At 43.2% G+C, this 27,374-nt stretch overlaps 1 protein-coding gene, 1 long non-coding RNA gene and 1 other non-coding gene across 16 annotated transcripts; 1 reads left to right on the top strand and 2 right to left on the bottom strand.

The window, feature by feature from the left end:
- Positions 1–486: 486 nt before the first annotated feature.
- Positions 487–26,505, top strand: uspl1 (ubiquitin specific peptidase like 1). 6 transcript variants are annotated; one of them, XM_052520487.1, is made up of 10 exons: positions 487–627; positions 1,632–1,675; positions 2,615–2,737; positions 3,041–4,132; positions 4,174–5,206; positions 7,537–7,647; positions 9,433–9,568; positions 12,501–12,626; positions 21,804–21,964; positions 22,808–26,505. In XM_052520487.1, the coding sequence occupies exons 2-10, from the start codon at positions 1,673–1,675 to the stop codon at positions 25,102–25,104; spliced, it is 5,082 nt and encodes a 1,693-aa protein (XP_052376447.1). In that variant the 5' UTR covers positions 487–627; positions 1,632–1,672; the 3' UTR covers positions 25,105–26,505. The 6 variants fall into 6 exon arrangements, with proteins under 6 accessions (XP_052376447.1, XP_052376446.1, XP_052376445.1 ...); XM_052520486.1 differs by having other exon boundaries at positions 1,632–1,801; positions 4,258–5,206; XM_052520485.1 differs by having other exon boundaries at positions 1,632–1,801; positions 4,237–5,206.
- trnae-uuc (transfer RNA glutamic acid (anticodon UUC)) lies at positions 12,238–12,309 on the bottom strand. Its single transcript has one exon. It is a non-coding gene; the product is annotated as a tRNA-Glu (tRNA).
- LOC127930671 (uncharacterized) lies at positions 13,747–16,133 on the bottom strand. Of its 9 annotated transcripts, none has more exons than XR_008138674.1 (4): positions 15,849–16,133; positions 15,299–15,804; positions 14,132–14,968; positions 13,747–14,067 (listed from the first exon to the last, which is right to left on the bottom strand). It is a non-coding gene; the product is annotated as an uncharacterized LOC127930671 (long non-coding RNA). The 9 variants fall into 9 exon arrangements; XR_008138675.1 differs by having other exon boundaries at positions 13,747–14,968; positions 15,299–15,342; positions 15,409–15,804; XR_008138676.1 differs by having other exon boundaries at positions 13,747–14,968; positions 15,299–15,342; positions 15,431–15,804.
- Positions 26,506–27,374: the final 869 nt, after the last annotated feature.

The raw sequence follows: 27,374 nt of genomic DNA, 5'->3' as shown, positions 1-27,374 counted from the left end.
TTCCTGATGTCCCGGTTGGACATGGATCAGCCAATGAAGTTAGAAGTCCCACCCAGTTGATTATATTAAAATGGTGGAAGTCCTCAGTGACACCGCCCATGATAAATAGCCTTTTTTGCCACTAGAGGCCTCTATCCTTATCTATGACCAGTCTAGCCAGTAAGGTGTTATACATTGTGTGACCATTAGGGGGTGGTACACCAACAACTTTTTCCCCGTTCGAAAGGAAGGTAAAAGCTTGCGACACAACCAGCGCCAGCTATTTTCATTAGCTACCACAGCCACAAAGTCCTAAACCCTGCCCATTTTATACAATTTGTCTTCTTAAAATGTGATTTCCAACCTAACCTCCACCTCATTTTTAACCGTATGCCTAAAAAAATAAAAAAAATAAAATTAAGACCAAATTTGTAGCTTTTCATGAATTTTCTACAATGCAGACAATTTTGACTTTGTGTGTGGGTTATCTAGTGGAACGCCCCCAACCGGAAACACAACGTTTCGACCCCGAAAGAGCGGTGCACATGGAAAAACACCGGGGACCCGAGTTGATGAATGAATTAAATTCAGATGGATTATTGGAATCATATTAATCTCTAAATTGGATATAATAAGCGCTTTACTGAGGTATGTTAAAATATTAGCAAGGTTTGAGGTCTAGCGTTTTTTCAAACTGCTAGCTGGCATGGCATTGCTAACAACTAGCCAAAAACCGCACCAGGTTATAGCTAACGTCACTATTTTATTTCACAGCAAGATGAAATCACATTCCCTGCATTGTCATATCAACTGTGTTACGGACATTAGTATGAACGATTTTGGGTGTATAACGTTTAGCGATTCATTTAGCTAACTTAGTTAGATATCCAAACGTAATGCCAACGTTTGTGTACTTTGCCAATGTACTGTCTGTCTGTCAGCGTGACATTTGTTAACTTTGACGAACAGACCAGCATCTGCGTTAGACCCTTCTGACTCCCAGAAAGCTCCGACTCAAACTCCCATTCACTCTGCAAGCGTTATAATGGCAAAAATGCGTTCACTGAATTTCGCTGAGAAACTACCTTCATTTTCTCCCGTTATGGCCGGTATAAAAAAGGCTTAAGTAAATCGGTCCAATAAAAACATTAGCTCAAATACCTTTTCAGTATATCCTGTTACTATCATCCGTAAAATATATTTTAAAATCAACTGGTCCTGGTTAAGCATGATCAACAGTACAACTATAAAACTCGAATAACCAAAATAACTTCGCTCATTGGTTTATAATTATAACGCCTGTGAATCGGAGCATTCTGGACTTTATAGAGGTCCCTAACGTAAAGATACTGGTTGAACTAGGTAACAACTACTTAATCATGAAACCCTATATATTCTACCCCTGAAAGACCGTGCTTAGCTACACTAATCTTCAGTTCTGGTGGCTAGAATAGGGCTGTGTAGTCATTAGTGTGCACATCTGAATAAATATGGCAGTCAATTGCAGGTGTCTTGTCAGTAGGCAGGTGTTCCATTGGCTGACATGGGTTCATTCTCTGACTCGTCTTCTTTAGATACATACATCTCTTGGTAAGATGACACTACTCACTGTACCTAACATCTTCTGCTTTGTTGTTGTCCCTCCCCCATAGCCTACCATGCTGAGGTGGTGAGACTGGGTGGTCACAGTGATATGGTAAAGTGAATGACGCAGGACACTGACAGTACTGGCTACAACAACAAGAAACAGCAGTGGTTTGTGATGAGTGGCGACGGCACTGGTTTGGGGGCCCCTGGCCCGCTGGCAGGGTATTGGGAAAAAGTCAGTTGAACTCGTATTGTCTTCCTCTCACTTACTGTCACTTGTGCAAAGCTATTTTGGGTCTGAGAGATGCTGTCTGATTGGGAAGGCAGAATCCTCTTGTATCCCAAATCAACATTCAAAATTGAGAAACTCAACAAAACAAAGAAAACCGAAACTTTGGTTTCAAAAGGCGAAAGGTTTTGATCTGTTGTGTGGGTGCTTTTGAGGGCTAGATTGATTGACATTGACTGCCGGGTACAATGCAAAACTTAAAAAATGATTCTCATCGACTGGATTGTAAATCCACTGTAATAAATGATACCTTGAGATACAAAAAAAAAATCTATGATACTGTGTCCTCTAATCTGATACTACGCTGTACTATATGACATTAAGATACTCTCTGATTCTAAATGATACTGTGTACGATACTCTGATGGCACTCAATTCTATTTTGACGATACCATACCCCCCCGATGCATTAAATGAAAACACAAAGCAGGTTATATTCTTTGGTCCTTTAAAAACCTGCTGTATGTAAAATTTGTGTGCTATAACTTGGAAAATGAATGTCTCTCTGGATGACAACATGTTTACATCTGTTTACAACATTATGGCTGTCTTCCTAAATAAGTAAAAATCTGCTTTGTTTTTTTGTCTTCTGGCTAGGGTACTAACAAGTATCGCGATACTGGTCATACTCTGTTGTATTCAATTATACTGTACAATACTCTGTGTAATTACAGTATGTGGTCTCTCCGTTGACCAGGTTACCCTCCCCTACTGATATCTATCAGGGGTATTAACATGTTTTGTGATTGGTCCCTGCAGATCCAGGAACGCTCAGCTTTGTTGGAGACCTGTCCATGGTGTGCTGCTAAAGGACAGTGTCTGGCCCTGCGCTCCTACAGGATCAACTCCCAGGAGTTCATCACTCTCTGCACTGACCCACAGGTAGGGTAACGTTAACACACACACACACACATGTGCTCACGTACACAGACACACACGTATACACACGTTAACACACACACACACATGCTCACGTACACAGACACACGCATCCTTCAATGCAAGAGTGAAAACAAGTAGTAGGGTAAAGAAACAATATGAAGCCAATGTGAATTTTGAACTTCCCCGACAGTTACCCATCATTTCTTCATTCAGCCTCGCCTCTTGCCAGGCCATTGTAAATATGAATTTACTTGCCTGTTTTAAATAAACAAATAAATCAAAGTAACTTATACTCCCCTACAGTGCCTGTTTCCCTTGGTCTCTCGTCCTTTGGAGGATGTCCTGGCCAGCCTGGTACCCCCTCTACACCAAACTCAGACAGGGAGCAAGAGGAAGAGCCCCTGCGGATTGGAGAACGGAGACCCTGTACCTTCCCCCAAACGTGCACGATCGGTGGAGTCCGAAGTGGCCGAGGACGCCGTATCACAAAGTGGAGCTCTATCAGTCAGCGGCATCACCAACAAACTCAATGGGGAAGAAGAGTGCTTTAATGGGAAGAAGGAGAGAATCCGCCAATCAGAACACACCAACATGGACGTGGTGAATAAAACCCTCAAACACACACTTCCTGAGACTGAGAGGGGAGGGGTCAACGCATATCACACGGATTCTGGTTGGTTGATGCCAGAAGAAATGGACCAGGAACTCCTAGAAGAGGAACAAGATGGTGTCTTTCGCCCAGAGGACGGTACACCAACTTTAGACAAGGGTTTTCCTCTCCAAAATAAGACTTTACCAGTCTTACAGGTGTCCGTTTCTGCTGTAGAGTCTGCTGTAGAGTCTGCTGTAGAGTCTGCTGTAGAGTCTGCTGTAGAGTCTGCTGTAGAGTCTGCTGTAGAGTCTGCTGTAGAGTCTGCTGTAGAGTCTGCTGTAGAGTCTGCTGTAGAGTCTGCTGTAGAGTCTGCTGTAGAGTCTGCTGTAGAGTCTGCTGTAGAGTCTGAAGGTGCACAAAAGGAGGTTCTCTCTACTTTACAGGAGGCTGTATTTGCCCGAGAAAATACTTTTTCTGCTCCGCAAGTAGCCATTTCTCTCCTAGAGAAGATTTCACGTCCCTTACATGTGGCCGTTTCTGCCTCAACTAAGGCTGCCTTAGTGGAGGTTGTCCCTACCTTCGAGGACACAGTGTCTCTCTTAAAGGCTCTGACGGCCCCAGGGGAAGTTACACAATCACGTCAGAAGGTACACCCTCCCTTACAAAGGACTGTCAAGGTTGCGTCTGCGCCAGAGGAGGTTGCGTCTGCGCCAGAGGAGGTTGCGTCTGCGCCAGAGGAGGTTGCGTCTGCGCCAGAGGAGGTTGCGTCTGCGCCAGAGGAGGTTGCGTCTGCGCCAGAGGAGGTTGCGTCTGCGCCAGAGAGGTTGCGTCTGCGCCAGAGGAGGTTGCGTCTGCGCCAGAGGAGGTTGCGTCTGCGCCAGAGGAGGTTGCGTCTGCGCCAGAGGAGGTTGCGTCTGCGCCAGAGGAGGTTGCGTCTGCGCCAGAGGAGGTTGCGTCTGCGCCAGAGGAGGTTGCGTCTGCGCCAGAGGAGGTTGCCATGGCTCCACCTGCCATGGAAGCTGTCCTGGTGTTGCAGGATGCTCTGTCTGTCTTAGAGAATGCTTCACCTGGCATAAAGGAGGGTCTCTCTGTCTTAAAGAAAGATGAGGAAGAGGAGTGTTTAATCGAGGAGGAAGACGTGGCTATACTTGTGGCTTTGGATGATGTCCCTGCCTCAGAAGAGGTTGAGAAGGCTCTACCTGCCTTGGTGGAGGCTGTCCCTGCCTCAGAAGAGGTTGAGAAGGCTCTACCTGCTTTAGAGAAAGATGAGGAGGAGGTGGCTACACCTGCCTTGATGGATAATGAGTGCGGACAGGATGATCTGTCTGTCTTTGACGAGGAAGAATGCTCCCCAGAGGTGATGTGTAGGCCCTGTAGTGTGGACCTCAGTCAGAGCAAAGTGCCTGTTGAAGTTCATGATGATGATGATGATGGTCCTATCAAAGCTAGAAGAAGAGCTCAGAACACCCGGCAACTAATTAGTAGCGATGACGAGATGACCGGCAAAACCATGGAAACAGAATGGGAAGGAAGCGTCACTGAGGAAGTGGAAGTCGTGCCATCGCCGCCAAAAAAGAAAATGGGCCGGCCGAGAAAGACTCCTATTATTAAATACACGCATGTAGTGGTGCCCAACTTTGACCCGGAAGTGATCTCGACTGAGGAGTTGGTTCCGGTTCCCGGGCCTCACCTATTCTGGAGGAATGAGCATAGTCTGTGTTGGCTGGACACCTTGCTGGTAGCGCTGGTCCACCTTCACACCCTGAGGGACAGACGGCCCACCAAGAGGCCCACTGTAGGTCAACCTGTCTGGGACCTGTGTGAGAGTTACAACCGGGCCTGTGGTCTCATCACAGCCTACCAACACACTGGCGCAGGTGGGTGGACTTATCTATTTAGTAAGGTTTATTTGAATTGATGTACAACATTGGCAGCTAAGAGCTGAATATCTATTTCGAATGGGGAAGAATGTATCCGCACACAGACTATCCCTTTGATACAATACATGTATTGATTAGCCCTGTCTAAGCTCGGTGGCGGCGGGGTTGTACTAAGCAATATGGAATTGTTTTAAGAAGGTCATACCAACGATAATTTATTTATTTGATTTAGAATTTTAAGACTCCTTGAAGTGTCATTAAAAAAATAAAAATATATTTTTTTGGCCTTTCTGCTGTTAGCCCATACAAATGAATTGCATAAAATATTTACTACACGGATAAAGAGATGGTCCCCCCCCCAAAAAAAAATCTGAAGTAAGTTTGTTCTGAAATGTCTGTCCCATATTTGAGAGAGAGATAAAAGAACAGGAAATATATATATATATATTTTTTTACATGCATTTAGCCATCATAATTATGAAATAACACATCTGGAATCATGTAATAACCAATCTCAAATCTCAAAATAGCACTTAAACAAATTAAAATATATTTAATATTTGAGATTCTTCTAAGTAGCCACCCTTTGCCTTGATGACAGCTTTGCACACTCTTGGCATTCTCTCAACCAGCTTCATGAGGAATGCTTTTCCAACAGTCTTGAAGGAGTTCCCACATATGCTGAGCACTTGTTGGCTGCTTTTCCTTCACTCTGCAGTCCAACTTGTCCCAAACCATCTCAATTGGGTTGAGATCGGGTGACTGTGGAGGCCAGGTCATCTGATGCAACACTCCATCACTCTCCTTCTTGGTCAAATAGCCCTGACACAACCTGGAGGTGTGTTTTTGGGTCATTGTCCTGTTGAAAAACAAATGATAGTCCCACTAAGTGCAAACCAGATGGGATGGAGTATTGCTGCAGAATGCTGTGGTAGCCATGCTAGTTAAGTGTGCCTTGAATTCTAAATAAATCACAGACAGTGTCACCAGCAAAACACCCCCACACCATTACACCTCTTCCTCCATGCTTCACGGTGGGAACCACACATGCGGAGATCATCCATTCACGTACTCTGCGTTTCACAAAGACGGAACCAAAAATATCACATTTGGACTCATCAGATCAAAGGACAGATTTCCACTGGTCTAATGTCCATTGCTCGTGTTTCTTGGCCCAAGCACGTCTCTTCTTCTTATTGGTGTCTTTTAGTACTGGTTTCGTTGCAGCACTTCGACCATGAGGCCTGATTCAAGCAGTTTCCTCTGAACAGTTGATGTTGAGATGTCTGTTAATTGAACTCTGTGAACCATTTATTTGGGCTGCAATTTCTGAGGCTGGTAACTCTAATGAACTTATCCCCTGCAGCAGCGGTAATACTGGGTCTTCCTTTCCCGTGGCGGTCCTCATGAGAGCCAGTTTCATCATAGCGCTTGAAGGTTTTTGCGACTGAAACTTCCAAAGTTCTTGACATTTTCCATATTGAATGACCTTCATGTCCCAAACTAGTGATGGACTGTCATCTCTCTTTGCTTATTTGAGCTGTTCTTGACATAATATGGACTTGGTCTTTTACCAAATAGGGCTTTCTTCTGTATACCCCCTCACACACACACACTATCACAACACAACTGATTGGCTCAAATGTATTGAAATCAATTCCACAAATCCACTTTCAACAAGGCACACCTGTTAATTGAAATGCATTCCAGGTGACTACCTCATGAAGCTGGTTGAGAGAATGCCATGAGTGTGCAAAGCTGTCATCAAGGTAAAGAAGGTGGCTACTTGGAAGAATCTCAGATATGAAATGTTTCGATTTGTTTAACACTTTCTTTGGTTACTACATGATTCCATGTGCGTTATTTCATATAAGTCTTTATCGGTAAGTAAGTCTTCACTATTCTACAATGTAGAATATAGTACAAAATAAAGAAACCCTTGAATTCGTAGATCAAAACGCATAACACCGTCATCTTCGTTAGTTTAATTTTGTTGAGCAGACCTTTTTAAATGGGATGTCTCATGGTCTGGCGGTCACCGCTCTGGCTCTGTGACCTTTCCTCACAGATACGGAAGTGTGACATCAACGGATGTGGTGGATTGAGATGCATCCAATGCAATAAAAAAACACATCTCCTAAACTGACTGATTTTCCTGGGGGGGGGGTTAAAAAAAAAAGCGAATTAAATTTCCACGGGGGTGTGGACATGAGCAACGTTTCGTCAGCAAGCTGCCTTCAGCAGGGCTTCTTGTGTATTAATCTATTACCTAATCCTTAATACATGTTTACACCTGGTTTGTGTTTGTCTCCCTCATCTCTCTCCAGACGGTGTTGTCAGAGTGCCCTCTGCGGTGTTACAGAGGGTCCAAACTGAGATGCAAGCCATCAGGATGTCTATCTTTAGACTGCTGGAGCCGCTACTGAAATGTAAACTGGGTAAGAACCTGGCTGGGGGCCTCCCGAGTGGTGCGTTGTTCCAAGGAACTGCATCGCAGTGTTAGCTGTGCCACTAGAGATTCTGGGTTCGAGTCCAGGCCCTGTTGCAGCAGGCCGCGGCCGGGAGACCCATGGGGTGGCGCACAATTGGCCCAGCGTCGTCCGGGTTAGGGGAGGGTTTGGCTGGCAGGGATGTCCTTGTCCCATCGCGCACTAGCGACCCCTGTGGCTGGCCGCTCGCAGTGCACGCTGACCCGGGTTAAGTGGGCATTGTGTCAAGAAGCAGTGCAGCTTGGTTGGGTTGTGTTTCGGAGGACGCACGGCTCTCAACCTTTGTCTCTCCCGAGTCCGTACGGGAGTTTCAGCGATGAGACAAGACTGTAACTACCAATTGTATACCACAAAAAAAGAGGTAGAAAAAAAGAATAATAATTAAAAAAAATTAAAAAACAAGAACCTGGCAGGGAATCAGAGGTGATTGGTGATGGCTTTCAGCAGTTCATAGGTCAACCAACATGTGTGAAAGCTTGAGTCTTTCTGGATAAGAGCATCTGCAAAATGAATCAAATGTGTAATAGGCTATTTGTGCATGTGACCCTGCTCTTACCTACTTAGTCTAAAGTAATATACAGAGCCTTCAGAAAGTGTTCATACCCCTTGACTTATTCCACATTTTGTTGTGTTACAGCGTGAATTCAAAATGCATTAAGTTATTAGTTTTCTTTTTGTGCAAATGTATTACATTAAATACAGAAATATCTAATTTACATAAGTATTCACACCCCTGAGTTAATATTATATTGAAGCACATTTGGCAGCGATTACAACTGTAAGTTTTTCTGGGTAAGTTTCTAAGAGCTTTCCACACCTGGATTGTATAATATTTACAATATATATATATTGTCCTTCTGTAGCTCAGTTGGTAGAGCATGGCGCTTGTAACGCCAGGGTAGTGGGTTCGATCCCCGGGACCACCCATACGTAGAATGTATGCACACATGACTGTAAGTCGCTTTGGATAAAAGCGTCTGCTAAATGGCATATATTATTATTATTATTATTATATATAATATATACACATTTTGCTCATTATTTAAAAAAAAAATGATTTGAGCTCTGTCAAATTGGTTGTTGCTTATTGTTAGACAACCAGTTTGGGTTCTTGCCATAGACTCTCAAATAGATTCACTTGTCTTCTCGGTAAGCAACTCCAGTGTAGATTTGGCCTTGTGTTTTAGTTTATTGTCCTGCTGAAAGGTGAATTCATCTCCCAGTGTCTGATGGAAAGCAGACTGAAGCAGGTTTTCCTCTGTGATTATGCCTCTTCTGTTTCTTTCATTTTTATCTTGTAAAACTTCCCAGTTCATAATGATTACAAGCATACCACCTTCTCAACCATCTTTTACCTTCAGAACTAACACAAACATACCACCTTCTCAACCATCTCTTACCTTCAGAACTAACACAAACATACCACCTTCTCAACCATCTCTTACCTTCAGAACTAACACAAACATACCACCTTCTCAACCATCTCTTACCTTCAGAACTAACACAAACATACCACCTTCTCAACCATCTCTTACCTTCAGAACTAACACAAGCATACCACCTTCTCAACCATCTCTTACCTTCAGAACTAACACAAACATTCCACGATTGATTAAAAATGTACCTGATTTTACTTTGTGAGCTGACCCTGATTTTAATTTTTACATTTTTTTTAATATATATATTTTTGAATCCCTGACCTCACCCTGACCCCTGCTGTCTCCTCTCCTGCAGGTCAGAATGAGACACCTGTGTTTGCCCTGCCCCTCCTCCTCAGGGCTGACTCCTGGGCAGAACCTCTCTTCCAGCAAGCTTATGAGTGGCAGTTTGAGTGTATCTCAACAACTTGTCAACATGCCACCAACACCAAGTAAGAGCCATCTTGAACTTTTAAGGCCAGTTTTCTAGACATAAATATATAACCTAGTCTTGGACTAAGAAGCACTTTCAATGGTGAATCGTCATCTCTCTGTGATTTAGTGATCAATATCATTATTAGTCATTATCCTAGAAGATATGTGGGGCGGAAGGGTAGTAACCGGAAGGTTGCAAGTTCAAACCCCCGAGCTGACAAGGTACAAATATGTTGTTCTGCCCCTGAACCGGCAGTTAACCCACTGTTCCTAGACCGTCATTGAAAATAAGAATTTGTTCTTTAACTGACTTGCCTAGTTAAATAAAGGTAAAATAAATAAATAAAATGTGTTTGACAACTGTTAACAACTTTCTTTAGTTTTCATAAGAAGCCTCGTAGTCCCACTGCAATACTGTAGACTCTGTCATATTAACCTAATGGTCAGTACTGTAGATTCTGTCATATTAACCTAATGGTCAGTACTGTAGACTCTGTCATATTAACCTAATGGTCAGTACTGTAGATTCTGTCATATTAACCTAATGGTCAGTACTGTAGATTCTGTCATATTAACCTAATGGTCAGTACTGTAGATTCTGTCATATTAACCTAATGGTCAGTACTGTAGACTGTCATATTAACCTAATGGTCAGTACTGTAGAATCTGTCATATTAACCTAATGGTCAGTACTGTAGAATCTGTCATATTAACCTAATGGTCAGTACTGTAGACTCTTGTCATATTAACCTAATGGTCAGTACTGTAGACTCTGTCATATTAACCTAATGGTCAGTACTGTAGACTCTGTCATATTAACCTAATGGTCAGTACTGTAGACTCTGTCATATTAACCTAATGGTCAGTACGGTAGACTCTGTCATATTAACCTAATGGTCAGTACTGTAGACTCTGTCATATTAACCTAATGGTCAGTACTGTAGACTCTGTCATATTAACCTAATGGTCAGTACTGTAGACTCTGTCATATTAACCTAATGGTCAGTACTGTAGAATCTGTCATATTAACCTAATGGTCAGTACTGTAGACTCTGTCATATTAACCTAATGGTCAGTACTGTAGACTCTGTCATATTAACCTAATGGTCAGTACTGTAGATTCTGTCATATTAACCTAATGGTCAGTACTGTAGACTGTCATATTAACCTAATGGTCAGTACTGTAGACTGTCATATTAACCTAATGGTCAGTACGGTAGACTCTGTCATATTAACCTAATGGTCAGTACTGTAGACTGTCATATTAACCTAATGGTCAGTACTGTAGACTGTCATATTAACCTAATGGTCAGTCAGGTGAGAGAGTGTCTTGTCTTCTCTCACCTACCTTCAGTAGACCTGGCTGGTAACAGCACAATGTAGGATAGGCATGGAAATGGGAATGTAGGTTTACCAATATAGACTGTGAAGCAGGTTTACCCATATAGACTGTGAAGCAGGTTTACCCATATAGACTGTGAAGCAGGTTTACCAATATAGACTGTGAAGCAGGTTTACCAATATAGACTGTGAAGCAGGTTTACCAATATAGACTGTGAAGCAGGTTTACCAATATAAACAGTGAAGCAGGTTTACCAATATAGACAGTGAAGCAGGTTTACCAATATAGACTGTGAAGCAGGTTTACCAATATAGACAGTGAATCAGCAGGTTTACCAATATAGACAGTGAAGCAGGTTTACCAATATAGACAGTGAACAGTACCAATATAGACAGTGAGGCAGGTTTACCAATATAGACAGTGAAGCAGGTTTACCCATATAGACTGTGAAGCAGGTTTACCAATATAGACTGTGAAGCAGGTTTACCAATATAGACTGTGAAGCAGGTTTACCAATATAGACAGTGAAGCAGGTTTACCAATATAGACAGTGAAGCAGGTTTACCAATATAGACTGTGAAGCAGGTTTACCAATATAGACTGTGAAGCAGGTTTACCAATAGAGACAGTGAAGCAGGTTTACCAATATAGACAGTGAATCAGGTTTACCAATATAGACAGTGAATCAGGTTTACCAATATAGACAGTGAATCAGGTTTACCAATATAGTCAGTGAAGCAGGTTTACCAATATAGACTGTGAAGCAGGTTTACCAATATAGACAGTGAGGCAGGTATTTGGCAACGTTTTAGCAGTGCAAAGAGCAAACAATACTGTGAACCAATTGGTCTAATTAAGACTCTTCAAGGAACTTGGCCCAGTAGCTACAATACAGATGGTGAAAAGGGTAGCGATTTAGTCTGTTGAAACTAATCCGTTATTTACTGGGGCGGCTGGTAGCCCTGCGGTTTAGAGCATTGGGCAAGTAACTGAAAGTTTGCTGTTTTGAATCCCAGAGCCGACTAGGTAAAAATGTTCTGTTCCCTTGAGCAAGGCACTTAAACCTTAAACCTGTTAGTAGGCACTTAAACCTGTTAGTCATTCTGGATCAGAGCGTCTGCTAAATGACTAAAATGTCAATCTCATTGAATATTTCCTGTAGTTTTTGGTTTGGTATCTTTTGAAGAGCTTGACTCAGTACAAGTTTACCAGATGATGAAACGAGTCGATATTATTTGTTGAAACCTTCATCTCTTATATTTCTGTGTGAATTAAAATGTAATTGGTTTAGATGGCTTATAATACTTTTTAAGTGAGATGAAAACTATAAACAAAAAAAACTCGTTCCCATACCGGGAGTCGAACCCGGGCCGCCTGGGTGAAAACCAGGAATCCTAACCGCTAGACCATATGGGAAGCTGTGTCTGTCTGTATTTTAAATGGGTTTTTGAATGGTAACAAGAACAATGATGTAATGTTGACAGAAAGGGAGTGTACAAGGACATTTCAGAAAATAATTTTCATTAAACAAATAAAGGGGGAAACTGACTCACTCAACTGGATCAAATGGTCTCTGTGTCTTTTATTTACTATCAAATTTCTTTCAGATGTAAGAAGACCCTCACCACTTTCACCAAGGTGCTTTCTGATTGGCACCCTCTCAACGCAGCCCACCAATCACGTTGCAGCAAGTGTAATAAGAGGAAGCAGACCAGGATGTTGGTGCTGGAGAGGTGAGGGCGCAACCTCTAACCTTTCATACCTGGGGTGTATCTCAACCAGGGTTGGGGTCAATTTAGTTTTTTTTTTTTTATTCAGGAAGTGAATGAAATTGAAATTCTGTTCACGAATTGAGAAGTCCTCATAGAAAACAATGGGCAACTTCCTATTCAGTGGAGGAGTAGAACTGAATTGACCCCAACCCTGATCTTAAGTGAATTCCGCTCCGGGGATTTCCAGGCCCTTTTCTCTTTACCTATTCATTCAGTGCAGATGGACGAGATGAGTAGTGGACTATTGAGATGGGGCCGTGTGGTTGATATTGTAGACGATTGAGATGGGGCCGTGTGGTTGATATTGTAGACGATTGAGATGGGGCCGTGTAGTTGATATTGTAGACGATTGAGATGGGGCCGTGTAGTTGATATTGTAGACGATTGAGATGGGGCCGTGTAGTTGATATTGTAGACGATTGAGATGGGGCCGTGTAGTTGATATTGTAGACGATTGAGATGGGGCCGTGTGGTTGATATTGTAGACGATTGAGATGGGGCCGTGTAGTTGATATTGTAGACGATTGAGATGGGGCCGTGTAGTTGATATTGTAGACGATTGAGATGGGGCCGTGTAGTTGATATTGTAGACGATTGAGATGGGGTGTAGTTGATATTGTAGACGATTGAGATGGGGCCGTGTGGTTGATATTGTAGACGATTGAGATGGGGCCGTGTAGTTGATATTGTAGACGATTGAGATGGGGCCGTGTGGTTGATATTGTAGACGATTGAGATGGGGCCGTGTGGTTGATATTGTAGACGATTGAGATGGGGCCGTGTGGTTGATATTGTAGACGATTGAGATGGGGCCGTGTAGTTGATATTGTAGACGATTGAGATGGGGCCGTGTGGTTGATATTGTAGACGATTGAGATGGGGCCGTGTAGTTGATATTGTAGACGATTGAGATGGGGCCGTGTGGTTGATATTGTAGACGATTGAGATGGGGCCGTGTGGTTGATATTGTAGACGATTGAGATGGGGCCGTGTGGTTGATATTGTAGACGATTGAGATGGGGCCGTGTAGTTGATATTGTAGACGATTGAGATGGGGCCGTGTAGTTTTTAGAGGGCTTTTCAGTTGACGTATGATGCCACCTGGTGGCCATGTTGGAAGACCACCGCATTAATTCTTCCGATAACAGCTGACAAGTTTCCAGAAAGAACATGATAACAGTGCCTAAAACGTCTTTGATTCATCAGTATTTGGCTGCTCTAACATGGCAGGAAAGACAACGGGGGGGGGGGGGCATGTTTATGGATTCCCCGCAATCATGAAACGCCAGGATACACCAACTGTCAGAAAAGCGATGAAACCTTTTTGCCTGTCAAGACCTGAACCCAGACAACTGTCAGTACAAGATCTGCTACGATCATTTCATCACTGGTAAGTCAAGACCTGAACCCAGACAACTGTCAGTACAGGGTCTGCTACGATCATTTCATCACTGGTAAGTCAAGACCTGAACCCAGACAACTGTCAGTACAGGGTCTGCTACGATCATTTCATCACTGGTAAGTCAAGTCTGATCAATTTCCAGTTTAGTTTAGCCGTTATGCTAACCAGGTGTTGACAACACTATTAGACAAAATTAGCTGGAAAGAAAGCTTGTTGTAGTCTAGCTATTAGCTTGTAGTCTAGCTATTAGCTTGTAGTCTAGCTATTAGCCTGTAGTCTAGCTATTAGCCTGTAGTCTAGCTATTAGCTTGTAGTCTAGCTATTAGCTTGTAGTCTAGCTATTAGCCTGTAGTCTAGCTATTAGCCTGTAGTCTAGCTATTAGCATGTAGTCTAGCTATTAGCTTGTAGTCTAGCTATTAGCATGTGTTGCGTGAGTTTAACATTTTAGGGGAAGCAATTTTTGCACCATTAAGACATGCACCTTTTTATAACATGCATTTATCATCGCATTTGCAAACTAATGTAAGTCTAGTATTCCTAATGTGATGAGTAGATTGGATGGTCATAATGTAGGCTATTAATAAGTGGGTAGTGGCATCGGCCTATAGGTTATTCTAGAGACCTTTCTGTGGCCTTATGACAAACATTTCATGTAAAATGACTGGAGACATTAGCAGAATATATTTTTTTAAATACGATGGTAGTGTAGGCCTACTCTGCTGACACTTGACAACAGATGAATGAAAACGACCTTGTCTAGAATCTAACCATATAATCTAGGCCTATGAAAAGGGGTCATGGCTAGAAGGGATCCAGCTATTGGTAAATTAATGTCAAGTCATTTTTTTTGTTTGTTGCATTTTAGCTAAACCTTTTCCTTACCCTAATAATTATCCTAACCTGCTATGTTAATTATCCTAGCCTGCTATGTTAATTATCCTAACCAGCTATGTTAATTATCCTAGCCTGCTATGTTAATTATCCTAGCCTGCTATGTTAATTATCCTAACCAGCTATGTTAATTATCCTAGCCTGCTATGTTAATGATCCTAGCCTGCTATGTTAATGATCCTAGCCTGCTATGTTAATGATCCTAGCCTGCTATGTTAATGATCCTAGCCTGCTATGTTAATGATCCTAGCCTGCTATGTTAATGATCCTAGCCTGCTATGTTAATGATCCTAGCCTGCTATGTTAATGATCCTAGCCTGCTATGTTAATTATCCTAACCTGCTATGTTAATTATCCTAGCCTGCTATGCTAATTATCCTAACCTGCTATGTTAATTATCCTAGCCTGCTATGCTAATTATCCTAGCCTGCTATGTTAATTATCCTAACCTGCTATGTTAATTATCCTAACCTGCTATGTTAATTATCCTAACCTGCTATGTTAATTATCCTAACCTGCTATGTTAATTATCCTAACCTGCTATGTTAATTATCCTAACCTGCTATGTTAATTATCCTAACCTGCTATGTTAATTATCCTAACCTGCTATGTTAATTATCCTAACCTGCTATGTTAATTATCCTAACCTGCTATGATAATTATTCTAACCTGCTATGTTAATTATCCTAACCTGCTACGTTAATTATCCTAACCTGCTACGTTAATTATCCTAACCTGCTACGCTAATTATCCTAACCTGCTACGTTAATTATCCTAACCTGCTACGTTAATTATCCTAACCTGCTACGCTAATTATCCTAACCTGCTACGCTAATTATCCTAACCTGCTACGTTAATTATCCTAACCTGCTACGCTAATTATCCTAACCTGCTACGCTAATTATCCTAACCTGCTATGCTAATTATCCTAACCTGCTATGCTAATTATCCTAGCCTGCTATGTTAATTATCCTAACCTGCTATGTTAATTACCCTAACCTGCTAGGTTAATTATCCTAACCTGCTAGGTTAATTATCCTAACCTGCTATGCTAATTATCCTAACCTGCTATGTTAATTATCCTAACCTGCTATGTTAATGATCCTAGTCTGCTATGTTAATGATCCTAGTCTGCTATGTTAATGATCCTAGCCTGCTATGTTAATGATCCTAACCTGCTATGTTAATTATCCTAACCTGCTATGCTAATTATCCTAACCTGCTATGCTAATTATCCTAACCTGCTATGCTAATTATCCTAACCTGCTATGTTAATTATCCTAACCTGCTATGCTAATTATCCTAATTTACTACAAAAAGTCAAATGACGTAGTCGGATCCCTTCTAGCGATGACCATGAAAAGAGAAGACACAAATTGTACAATATGAGGCTCTTATAGCCTGGAGGAGGACATTATTGTCCATTTGTAGAGAACTTGATTCATAGGTAGAGGTAAAATGTATGGACATTACAACATAGGACAAATGCCTCACTGGGATATGACAACCTGTTGTGTTGACTAATGTTCCAGCCCAACAATATATTTAATATTTATATGACACTAAAGCACCTGAACGAATTAAGATGTGAAGATGAGTAATGCTGCAGCACCATCAGTTTCCCCCTGTGAAGATGAGTAATGCTGCAGCACCATCAGTTTCTCCCTGTGAAGATGAGCAATGCTGCAGCACCATCAGTTCCCCCCTGTGAAGATGACCAATGCTGCAGCACCATCAGTTTCCCCCTGTGAAGATGACCAATGCTGCAGCACCATCAGTTCCCCCCTGTGAAGATGACCAATGCTGCAGCACCATCAGTTTCCCCCTGTGAAGATGACCAATGCTGCAGCACCATCAGTTTCTCCCCCTGTGAAGATGACCAATGCTGCAGCACCATCAGTTTCCCCCTGTGAAGATGACCAATGCTGCTGCAGCACCATCAGTTCCCCCCTGTGAAGATGACCAATGCTGCTGCAGCACCATCAGTTCCCCCCTGTGAAGATGACCAATGCTGCAGCACCATCAGTTTCCCCCTGTGAAGATGACCAATGCTGCAGCACCATCAGTTCCTCCCTGTGAAGATGACCAATGCTGCAGCACCATCAGTTTCTCCCCCTGTGAAGATGACCAATGCTGCAGCACCATCAGTTTCTCCCCCTGTGAAGATGACCAATGCTGCAGCACCATCAGTTTCCCCCTGTGAAGATGACCAATGCTGCTGCAGCACCATCAGTTCCCCCCTGTGAAGATGACCAATGCTGCTGCAGCACCATCAGTTCCCCCCTGTGAAGATGACCAATGCTGCAGCACCATCAGTTTCCCCCTGTGAAGATGACCAATGCTGCAGCACCATCAGTTCCTCCCTGTGAAGATGACCAATGCTGCAGCACCATCAGTTTCCCCCTGTGAAGATGACCAATGCTGCAGCACCATCAGTTTCTCCCTGTGAAGATGACCAATGCTGCAGCACCATCAGTTCCCCCCTGTGAAGATGGTTGTGATTTGGTTGTGCCATTTGGTTGTGCCATTTGGTTGTGCCATTGGTTGTGCCATTGGTTGTGCCATTGGTTGTGCCATTGGTTGTGCCATTGGTTGTGCCATTTGGTTGTGCCATTTGTTGTGCCATAGGTTGTGCCATTGGTTGTGCCATTGGTTGTGCCATTTGGTTGTGCCATTTGAGTAGTGAGCACCTTGTCATGACAAAATAAACCGTACGAGTATATACAATGTAATTCGAAACAACATGTAAAATACTAATGTTTATGATATTGTTAACATACTGTATTTTAATATATAGTTGTATAGGTGATATTAAAAGTATATTGTGTGTCATCTCTGCTTCACCCCATTGAATAAAATTGATTTCTTATAGCCCAACTGTTGTCTTTCTTTTTACGATTTAAACACATTTAGCATAGACAATGTAATTGTTGTGGTAGTCTTTGGCAAACCATCTTCATTATCAGAGTGGAACCTCCAAGTGCCGCCCAGACCTTCTGGCAGACAAGTATCTGGCATGGAACTTGGTGGTAGTAGTTTGTATGTTCTAAGATCAGGATCCCATCATCTCCTACCAGACATTTCACCACCAAGATTACAAGGGTTGGATTTGCACTAAAACAATGTCATGTCAACACAAGGCATGTAAAACATCTGGTGTAGTCTTCGCCTCTACAGTGCATTTGGAAAGGATTCAGGCCCCCATTGACTTTTTCCACATTTTGTTATGTTACAGCCTTATTCTAGAATGGATACAATTTTGTTTTCCTCAGCAATCTACACACAATACCCCACAATGACAAAGCAAAAACAGGTTTTTAAAAATGTTTGCCTTGAGACTACAAATTGAGCTCAGGTGCATCCTGTTTCCATTGATCATCCTTGTAGAAAAATCTCAACTTGATTGGAGTCCACCTGTGGTAAATTAAATTGATTGAACATGATTTGGAAAGGCTCACACCTGTCTATATAAGGTCCCACAGTTAACAGTGGATGTCAGAGCAAAAACCAAGCCAAGAGTTCGATGGAATTGTCTGTAGAGCGCCGGGACAGGATTGTGTCGATCTGGAGAAGGGTACCAATAGGCATTGAACGTCCCCAAGAACACAGTGGCCTCCATTCTTAAATGGAAGAAGTTTGGAAACACCAAGAGTCTTCCTAGAGCTGGCCGCCCGGCCAAACTGAGCAATCGGGGGAAGGGCCTTGGTCAGGGAGGTGACCAAAAACCCAATGGTCACTCTGACAGAGTTCCTCTATGGAGATGGGAGAACCTTCCAGAAGGACAAGTGTCTCTGAGGACCACTAATCAGACCTTTATGGTAGAGTGGCCAGATGGAAGCCACTCTTCAGTAAAAGGCACATGACAGCCCGCTTGGAGTTTGACAAAAGGCACCTAAAGGACTCTCAGACCATGAGAAACAAGATTCTCTGGTCTGATGAAACCAAGATTGAACTCTTTGGCCTGAATGCCAAGCATGAAGTCTGGATGAAACCTGGCACCATCCCTACGGTGAAGCATGGTGGTGGCAGCATCATGCTGTTGTAATATTTATATCAGCGGCAGGGAGACTCGGCAGGATCGAGGGAAAATGAACGGAGCAAAGTACAGAGAGATCCTTGATGAAAACCTGCTCCAGAGTGCTCAGGACCTCAGACTGGGGCGAAGGTTCACCTTCCAACAGGACAACGACCCTAAGCGCACAGCCAAGACAGAGCAGGAGTGGTTTCGGGACAAGCCTCTGAATGTCCTTGAGTAGCCCAGCCAGTGTCCGGACTTGATCCCGATCGAACATCTCTGGAGAGACCTGAAAATAACTGTGCAGCGACACTCCCCATCCTACCTGACAGAGCTTGAGACGATCTGCAGAGAGGAATGGAAGAAACTCCCCAAATACAGGTGTTCCAAGCTTGTAGCGTCATACCCAAGAAGACGTGAGGCTGTAATCGCTGCCAAAGGTGCTTCAACGAAGTACTGAGTATAAGGTCTGAATGCTAAATGTAAATGTCATGTTTCAGTTTAACCATTTTTGAACGCTGTAACGTAAAATGTGTAACAAGTCAAAGGGTCTGAATACTTTCTGAATGCACTGTACATTTGTTGACTGGTATAATTTTTTTTCTTGCACATATAGCTCAACAATTTGTAAATAATGTTAATCGATAATGCTTCAGATGGACAATGTCAAGGGCTGCATTGCAAAATGCCTACAAGGCAGCGTTTCTCAATCTCGGTCCTTGGGACACACAGCGGTGCACATTTTGTTTTTTTGTCTACAAGTCTACACAGCTGATTCAAATCTTGATAACTTAATTATTTAAATCAGCTGTATAGTGCTAGGGGCAACAAAACGAAATGTGCGTACCGAGGACCAAGTTTAGGAAACCCTGCTATAAGACTTTTGACATCACACTGTAGGCAAGAGGTTTCCACTCCGGTCCTCGAGAACCTCCAATAGCACACGGTTTTATTGTAGCCCCGGACAAACACACCAGGCTGCAACAAAAATGGCTGGGAACCACTGCTGTAGACCTATGGCTGCATTTGACGTTGCAAAATGGGTTCACGTGGCTGATATCCTGAACAAAAGTATAATAATACTAATAAATAATACTAATTGTAAGAACAAAAGGTCATGTTCATTTGAGTATATAACATACAAATTAGACAGGATTGTGAGCTGTGATGAATCAACATTGACACCTAGTTCATCCTGAATAATAGTTTTAAAGTTAACAATTAAAACAAGTTTAAACACTTCACTTCAAAGAATCAACACTATTTCATATTCTTTTCAAAGTGTTTTGCGTAAGCGAACTCCTATGTAAAGGTTAGCATAAAACCACAGGTGAACAAAAACATGTAAATACCAGAAGGGGCCAACATTGTTCCACTGATCCCTGATCTACTGGCTGGGAGGACTTCTATTCCAGCCCAGCAATGGCACACTTCATTTTGATAAATTGAATAATAATGCCCAGCCTTCTCCAGTTCTAGGAGGTTTCTACATTGTGTGTGTGACCTTTTTTAAAATGTATTTTTCTTTACTCAATATGCCAACACAAGTACACATATAATCCTTGGTTTAAAAGGATCCATATTCTCTTGGGACATTCTTTAGGACCTCTTTATCTGCAGACAGGGTTTCACCGCTCTCTGTATCGGAGGACAGAACACATCACATAGAAACAGGCTGCGTTCTACTCCAATGAGACACAGCCCTAAATATTATGTTGCTGTGTCTCATAGTTTTTCTCGCTAGGGACTGTAAACTGGGGAATCTTTTCGTAGTGTCCTCCCACAAAGGTACCGGCCCATATCCAGAGTACTACTCTCCCTTCTCTGACAGCTGCAACTGTCATCTATTCCTTTCACCCGTTTCCATGGCTGTTAGCTAGCTAGCTAGCTACAAATGCATTTTGAGTTACAAAAATAAATAGATCAAGATAGGTAGCTAAATATGAAGTTAGCTTGCTGGTGATATTTCATTTACTTGATTAGCTATACAGTATGTAAAATCAGCTAGCGAACATTACATTAGCTCATTTGAGTTAGCCTGCAGCTGTCATTTTCAAAATTATATTTACTTACTTGAATAGGTTCTTCCACTGCCTCAGTTTTCTGGGTCCTTAGAAACAATGAATTAATGGGCAATCTTCCCCTTACGGTGATAGCAAAACGCAGCCAGCCATGTGGACGATTGGAGGACTTCCGCCAGACTTGCTGGTCTTCCAAAGCTAGGTGATTTGTGAAGCAACTGCAAGCGCTCGAGCTTGTCTTGGTTTTCCTTTTTTCATGTTTTCTGTTGCAGATTGTCGTTCTGTTACCAGTCGGTGCAGATGGAGGACAGGAAATGAGTAGAGGATTTATCATCCAACGATCGAGACACCATGTTGTAGATAATGTCTTGCTTTCTCTACCTCTGTTTCCTGAGGCTGATATGATCGAGACACCATGTTGTAGATAATGTCTTGCTTTCTCTACCTCTGTTTCCTGAGGCTGATATGATCGAGACACCATGTTGTAGATAATGTCTTGCTTTCTCTACCTCTGTTTCCTGAGGCTGATATGATCGAGACACCATGTTGTAGATAATGTCTTGCTTTCTCTACCTCTGTTTCCTGAGGCTGATATGATCGAGACACCATGTTGTAGATAATGTCTTGCTTTCTCTACCTCTGTTTCCTGAGGCTGATATGATCGAGACACCATGTTGTAGATAATGTCTTGCTTTCTCTACCTCTGTTTCCTGAGGCTGATATGATCGAGACACCATGTTGTAGATAATGTCTTGCTTTCTCTACCTCTGTTTCCTGAGGCTGATATGAATTCTGTCTGCCCCTCCAGGGTGTCTCCTGTGTTTGTGCTGCACTTTGTAGAAGGTCTTCCTGACAACGACCTCTGCGTGTACTCCTTCACCTTCCAGCAGCAGGAATACTCCGTCACCACAGTCATACAGTATGACCAGCAACTCAAGCACTTTGTCACCTGGATACGCAGAACTGACGGTCAGTGTGACTTTGTCATTTAGTTCAGTATAACTTTATTTGTCCCTTCAGGGGCCGTTGACTGTCATTTAGTTCAGTATAACTTTATTTGTCCCTTCAGGGGCCGTTGACTGTCATTTAGTTCAGTATAACTTTATTTGTTGACTGTCATTTCCTTAGTAAAGTTTTTGTTGTTTACTGGTCAACAAGTCAATTTGTGTTCTTTGTAAATGTATACGTCGGGATTATCAACTTCCCCAGTCAGATGAACCATTTTTATGTCTCTGCGGACAGTTTGAAGGAAATTGCTAACTAGTGTTAGCGCAATGACTGGAAGTCTATGGTAACTACTAGCATGCTTGTAGATTGTTAGTTAGCATTGGCTCGCGAAACTACCTCTTAACTTCCTTCGTACTGGATGCAAGGACATACAAATGGTATCCCTGAGTTCATCTGACTCTGGATGTTGATAAAGGGCTTAATTGCCAAAATCTCGAAATATCCCTTTTAAGAATGCTATATATAGCTTATTCATACCTCCATTATCAATGAATAGAAGCAATTATATTTCATAATTGAAAAGTAATGTCAGTCTCTGTCTAATTATGTGTAGCATTTATGAAGTGCCAATCAGTAGGTCTCTACATTGTGTTGGGTTAACTCTTTAAAAGAGATGGACAGCACACCAAAAATACCTTCATTAATCCATTTAGTTATCACAAGGATTCAGCACCTTCCTACGATTGAGGAATGATCAGAGTGAGCATGTTATCCAGTCCTCTGTGACTGTGGTAACTCTCCCCGTCCACAACCAGTGTATAGAACCCATTCCTCACTCTTCTCTCTTGCTGTCTCTCCCCGCAGGATCGTGGTTGGAGTTTGACGATCTGAAGCACCCTAACTGTGTCTCCCACACCCAGCTGGTGGTCCCTCCTAGAGAAATCCATGTTGTCTTCTGGGAGTTGAAGACCGACAGACCGGACAACCCACAGACACCCTGCTCTTCCCCTGTATCCCTGACAAGCACTTTACTGATACACAAAGAACTGCAGCAACCTCCCTTAGCCAAACTCTTTGTCAACAATGAATCTCAAGACATCTCTCAGACGGTCTCTGATGATGCGGACACTGACATGGACACCACCATCACTGCTGGCTATATTGATAACGATATGGACGCAACATTAACGAATAACGTTAACTCTCCCATCGCCATCGGTTCCACCAGTGTGCTTCATGGCGTACCGGTTCAATCCTGTTACCACAACCTCTCTCTCCCCCTCCTTCACAACGACACAGCCGTTGTCGAGGCACTGACTGTGTCTGACGATACCGACAACGACATCATGGACACCACGGTAACCACCGGTAAAGCTGGTAACTCGTCTATCAGTAGCACCACACTGCTTGACACCTTCGAGGGCCTCTCCCACGATGACGTTGTCACCCTGACGCTCGTAGAGGTCAAAGTTGGCTCTGATGGGAGGCCGTTGGACGACAACGATGTCTCCCTGGCTCCCAGGCAAAATGGAGACCTCAGTCCTCCTCTACCTGCTCCTACACCTGAGGCTGAGAACCCTGCATCTGCCCATGAAATGCCCCCTGAAGATGAAACGCCCCCTGAAACAGATGTTGTCGTCATCAAAAGGCCATCGTCCACTGATACTGCCAGTGGGTTTCTCCATGACAGCAGTGACGGTCCTTCTGAGCCCGACTTTGAAAAGCCCACTCCTCCTAGTCCTCCCAGGCTCAGAAGGGGCAGAAGCACCAGCAATAAAGCCAAAATGATGGCATCCAACACTCCAGTTGCACCAGCAGCTAAGGTGGTCGCAACAACACCACCAAGAACAGCTACACCAATGGCACTTCCTGGAAAGTGTGGTGGAATAATCCTGCCCTCAGTTGTATCTATGATGTCACCGTCATATGTGGAACCCAGCACCCCAGCACCAGAGGCCCCTACTACTCCTTCTCCCCCGCCCCACTCCAAACCCGCTACTACCTCCACCTCTCTGCAGAGCAAACCCGGCCTTCCTCCACCCCCGGACCCCAACTCTCGCTGGTCATACCTGCTTAGCCTCCACCCCACCTCCACCTCCATCCCCAATCCCCCAAGACCAACCAGTCACTTCAAACACTCAACACCCAACCGGTTCCAGCAGCTTTCACATAGCTGGCAGACCCCAAGGATGGCTCCCCCCAACCCAGACGACAGGTTGAAGAAGCCTCCGCCTCAACCCAAACCCAAACTAAGTAAGGTGGACAACGAGGCCCTGCCGGTGAAGGCTGCCGAGATGTACGGAGGGTTCCAGGCCAGAAGCGGGATCGTAAATATAAACATGAACAGCCCCTCCAAGACTTCATCTCCCACCCAGCTTCTCTCTCAAAGAACTGACCCTCAAAATGGCGCCTGGAAGATACCAAGTCAACCTCCTGCCCTCGTCTCGCGAAAACCCCTTATCAACCACACCACTTCAGCAGTGCCTATTGTGACCTCACTTCCTCCCTCTCCAGGAGTCACGGAGATCCCTAACATCTCTTCCTCCAGGAAACACAGCCCCGGCGGTCAGGTCAGTGAGACCGATGCCCTCAGGTACAAGCTGCTGAAGAAGCTGAAAGCCAAGAAGAAGAAACTAGAGAAGCTGAATCAGATGCTGGGTTACCAGGGGGGTGCGGGAGGACGGGGGGAAGTAACCTGCCCAACAGACATCACTGATCGGAGTCCCTCCCACACCGTGAGCTCTAGTACCTCTGTCTACGACAGCCCCGCATACGACCAGTTCTTTGCTGACCTTCTGTCGCCGGCGACGACCGCCAGCAACCTGTCGCCGACGACGACCGCCAGCAACCTGTCGCCGACGACGACCGCCAGCAACCTGTCGCCGGACAGCACGGGTTTGCTGGAGATGCTGACCACCAATGGGCAAGAAGGGGGCGGGGACTTGGCGTGTGGGGGAAATGGTATTTGTGGAGCGTCACAGGTGCTGACACCTGTGATCTTGCATCCGGCCAATCACGGTGTAGTAGTGCCACAGCCTGGTCTAGCCGAGCCAATCCCGACCTCTGGTGAGTACTTCCTGGAAGAGTTCATATCCGGGTCGGCCAATCAGCAGACGGAGATGGAGACTGATACCCTTAGTGCTCTCGACCTGTTCTTTTAGGCACGTTAACTACAGGTCTAGGATCTGCTAACAACTCTTACCCAACCCCTAAGCTTAAACGTTGGGGGGAAATGCAAAGCTTACCTCAGATCAGTGGCTAAGGCTACTTCTCAAATGGCATGCTAATCCCTATATAGAGCCTCTGGTTTAAAGTAGCACCATAGAGATCCTATTAAATTAAACGATTCTAATGCCTAATTATATGAGTAGTGCACTATAAAGGGAGTAGTGTGCCATTTTGGATGCATTCAGACAGTTTCTAGGAGAAACTGCATGCTACTATTCCTTTCAGTCGGGAGAGTGTGTGTGTGGCATCAATGGGTTGTTCTGTTCTGGGTAACATGTGTTAAATGAAGCGGAATCAAACTGCCATTTTAAAGAGAGAGTTCACCTAAATTACAAAGTGACATATTGGTTTTCTTACCCTGGAAGCAGTGAATGGACAAGGTACGATGGCGATCCATGCTTTGGTTTAGTTTCCCTGGCATTGTTTCCACGTGCTAACGTTTGTGGCACAAATCCAATTCAAGTCATTGGACCCTTGTATTATTTTCTACACATCCTGTTCAAATCATATTTAAGTGACTTTGTTTAGATTTACAATGAATTTTAGATCATTTTGGATGGTTAGGACAGGATGCATGAAAAATGCTAATATCGGTCCCTTGGATGGGATTTCTGATACAAATACTAAAACGTTAGCATATGGAAACAGTGCCAGGGAAATTTAACCAAAGCATGGATTGCTGTCATCCATAGACCTGCTTACAGGGTAAGGAAACCAATGCATCATTTTGTCATTTGGGTGAACTGTCCCTGTACCTCTGGTAAGCACTTGGATATCGCTCATGTTTTTTTTTTGTGGTTTATCAAGAGTGTTGGAGTTGAACATGGAGTAATGTTAATACTCACTGAGGGTTTGTCCTAAATGACACCCTATTCCCTACATAGTGTCCTGCTTTTTGACTAGGGTCTATAGGGATCTGATCAAAAGTAGTGTACTTTTTTTTAAAGGGAATAAGGTGCCCATTTGTGATGGAGCCATTGTACTTACAGGTTCTGAGGCTTTAAGGGAGGTTAAAAATGGAGGTTGTTTCAGAGTATTCTGGAACGTTAATAGACCCAATTATTTGATCCTGCTTTGTGGAAAAAAACTCCTGAAGACAACATATGCTGTTTTTGTTTGCTTTTTTAAAATGTTTAGTTTGTCTGAATTACTTGAAAACTAGTGGGAAAAAGCCTGACATCTAGGATAAAAAATATGTTTGTGTTTTAAAGGGTGGTTCGAACTCTTATCTTTTGAATGTATTTTTTGTAATAAAAAACTGTGACAGAGTTCTAAAATGCTGTACTGAATCAGATACTGTATGTAATTCTAATAAAATATTCTTTACATGGATACACATGTTTTGGAGGGTATTTGTCTGAGCCAGAATCTAATAATAGTTTATAGTTTAGTTTATATTTGCGTGATTCCGTGTGATGTAGCTGTACCTCTTGGACAGAACGCTTGTCGGTCTTACCCCCCACAAACCATTTCCTTATTTATTTGTGAATGGTAGGTAGTGGAAAATAATGTTGACTCCTTGTAGCAAATCAATCAGGAGGCAAAATGCTCCATATGGACCATTTCTAGAATATAGAAGAAATTGTTCTTGGAGAGTTGTGAGAAATGAACTAGCCTGGTCCCAGATAGGTATGTGCTATCATTCCAACTCCTGTGGCATGATGGCACAATAGACAGGTAGTGATACCCAGGCTAAGAATTATCAGCAACCTGCAGGAAAGTATACAGACTTTACTAAACTAAAATGAAGGGAAAGATATGAACATGTGGTGATGTAGCTTTGTAGTTGTGGTCTCATTACAGGGTGATAAAATGTGGTGATGTAGCTTTGTAGTTGTGGTCTCATTATAGGGTGATAAAATGTGGTGATTTAGCTTTGTAGTTGTGGTCTCATTACAGGGTGATAAAATGTGGTGATGTAGCTTTGTAGTTGTGGTCTCATTACAGGGTGATAAAATGTGGTGATGTAGCTTTGTAGTTGTGGTCTCATTACAGGGTGATAAAATGTGGTGATGTAGCTTTGTAGTTGTGGTCTCATTACAGGGTGATAAACTGAATATACATCGTTTGGTAAGCAGTTTCACCACCGCCTGTTTACCTTTAATACAATTTCACTAGTAGTGATGCTACAAATAGCATACTTTACTTCACTATAGCAGGCTCTTCTATAGTCCTAATGTGCTCCCTAAAGACCATGTCCATT

Source organism: Oncorhynchus keta, chromosome 6 (genome assembly GCF_023373465.1).
Source record: "Oncorhynchus keta strain PuntledgeMale-10-30-2019 chromosome 6, Oket_V2, whole genome shotgun sequence".
Lineage (NCBI taxonomy): Eukaryota > Metazoa > Chordata > Actinopteri > Salmoniformes > Salmonidae > Oncorhynchus > Oncorhynchus keta.
The sequence above is the reverse complement of the archived record's forward strand: the minus strand, read 5'-3'. Positions and strand labels throughout refer to the sequence as shown.

Excerpts from the sequence above, each read along its gene's own strand:
- uspl1 (XM_052520482.1), top strand. The coding sequence starts at position 1,685 with ATGACGCAGGACACTGACAGTACTGGCTACAACAACAAGAAACAGCAG. Across the intron at positions 1,802-2,614 it reads TGGCAGGGTATTGGGAAAAA|ATCCAGGAACGCTCAGCTTT; the intron begins GTCAGTTGAACT and ends TGGTCCCTGCAG. Across the intron at positions 21,965-22,807 it reads CTGGATACGCAGAACTGACG|GATCGTGGTTGGAGTTTGAC; the intron begins GTCAGTGTGACT and ends CTCTCCCCGCAG.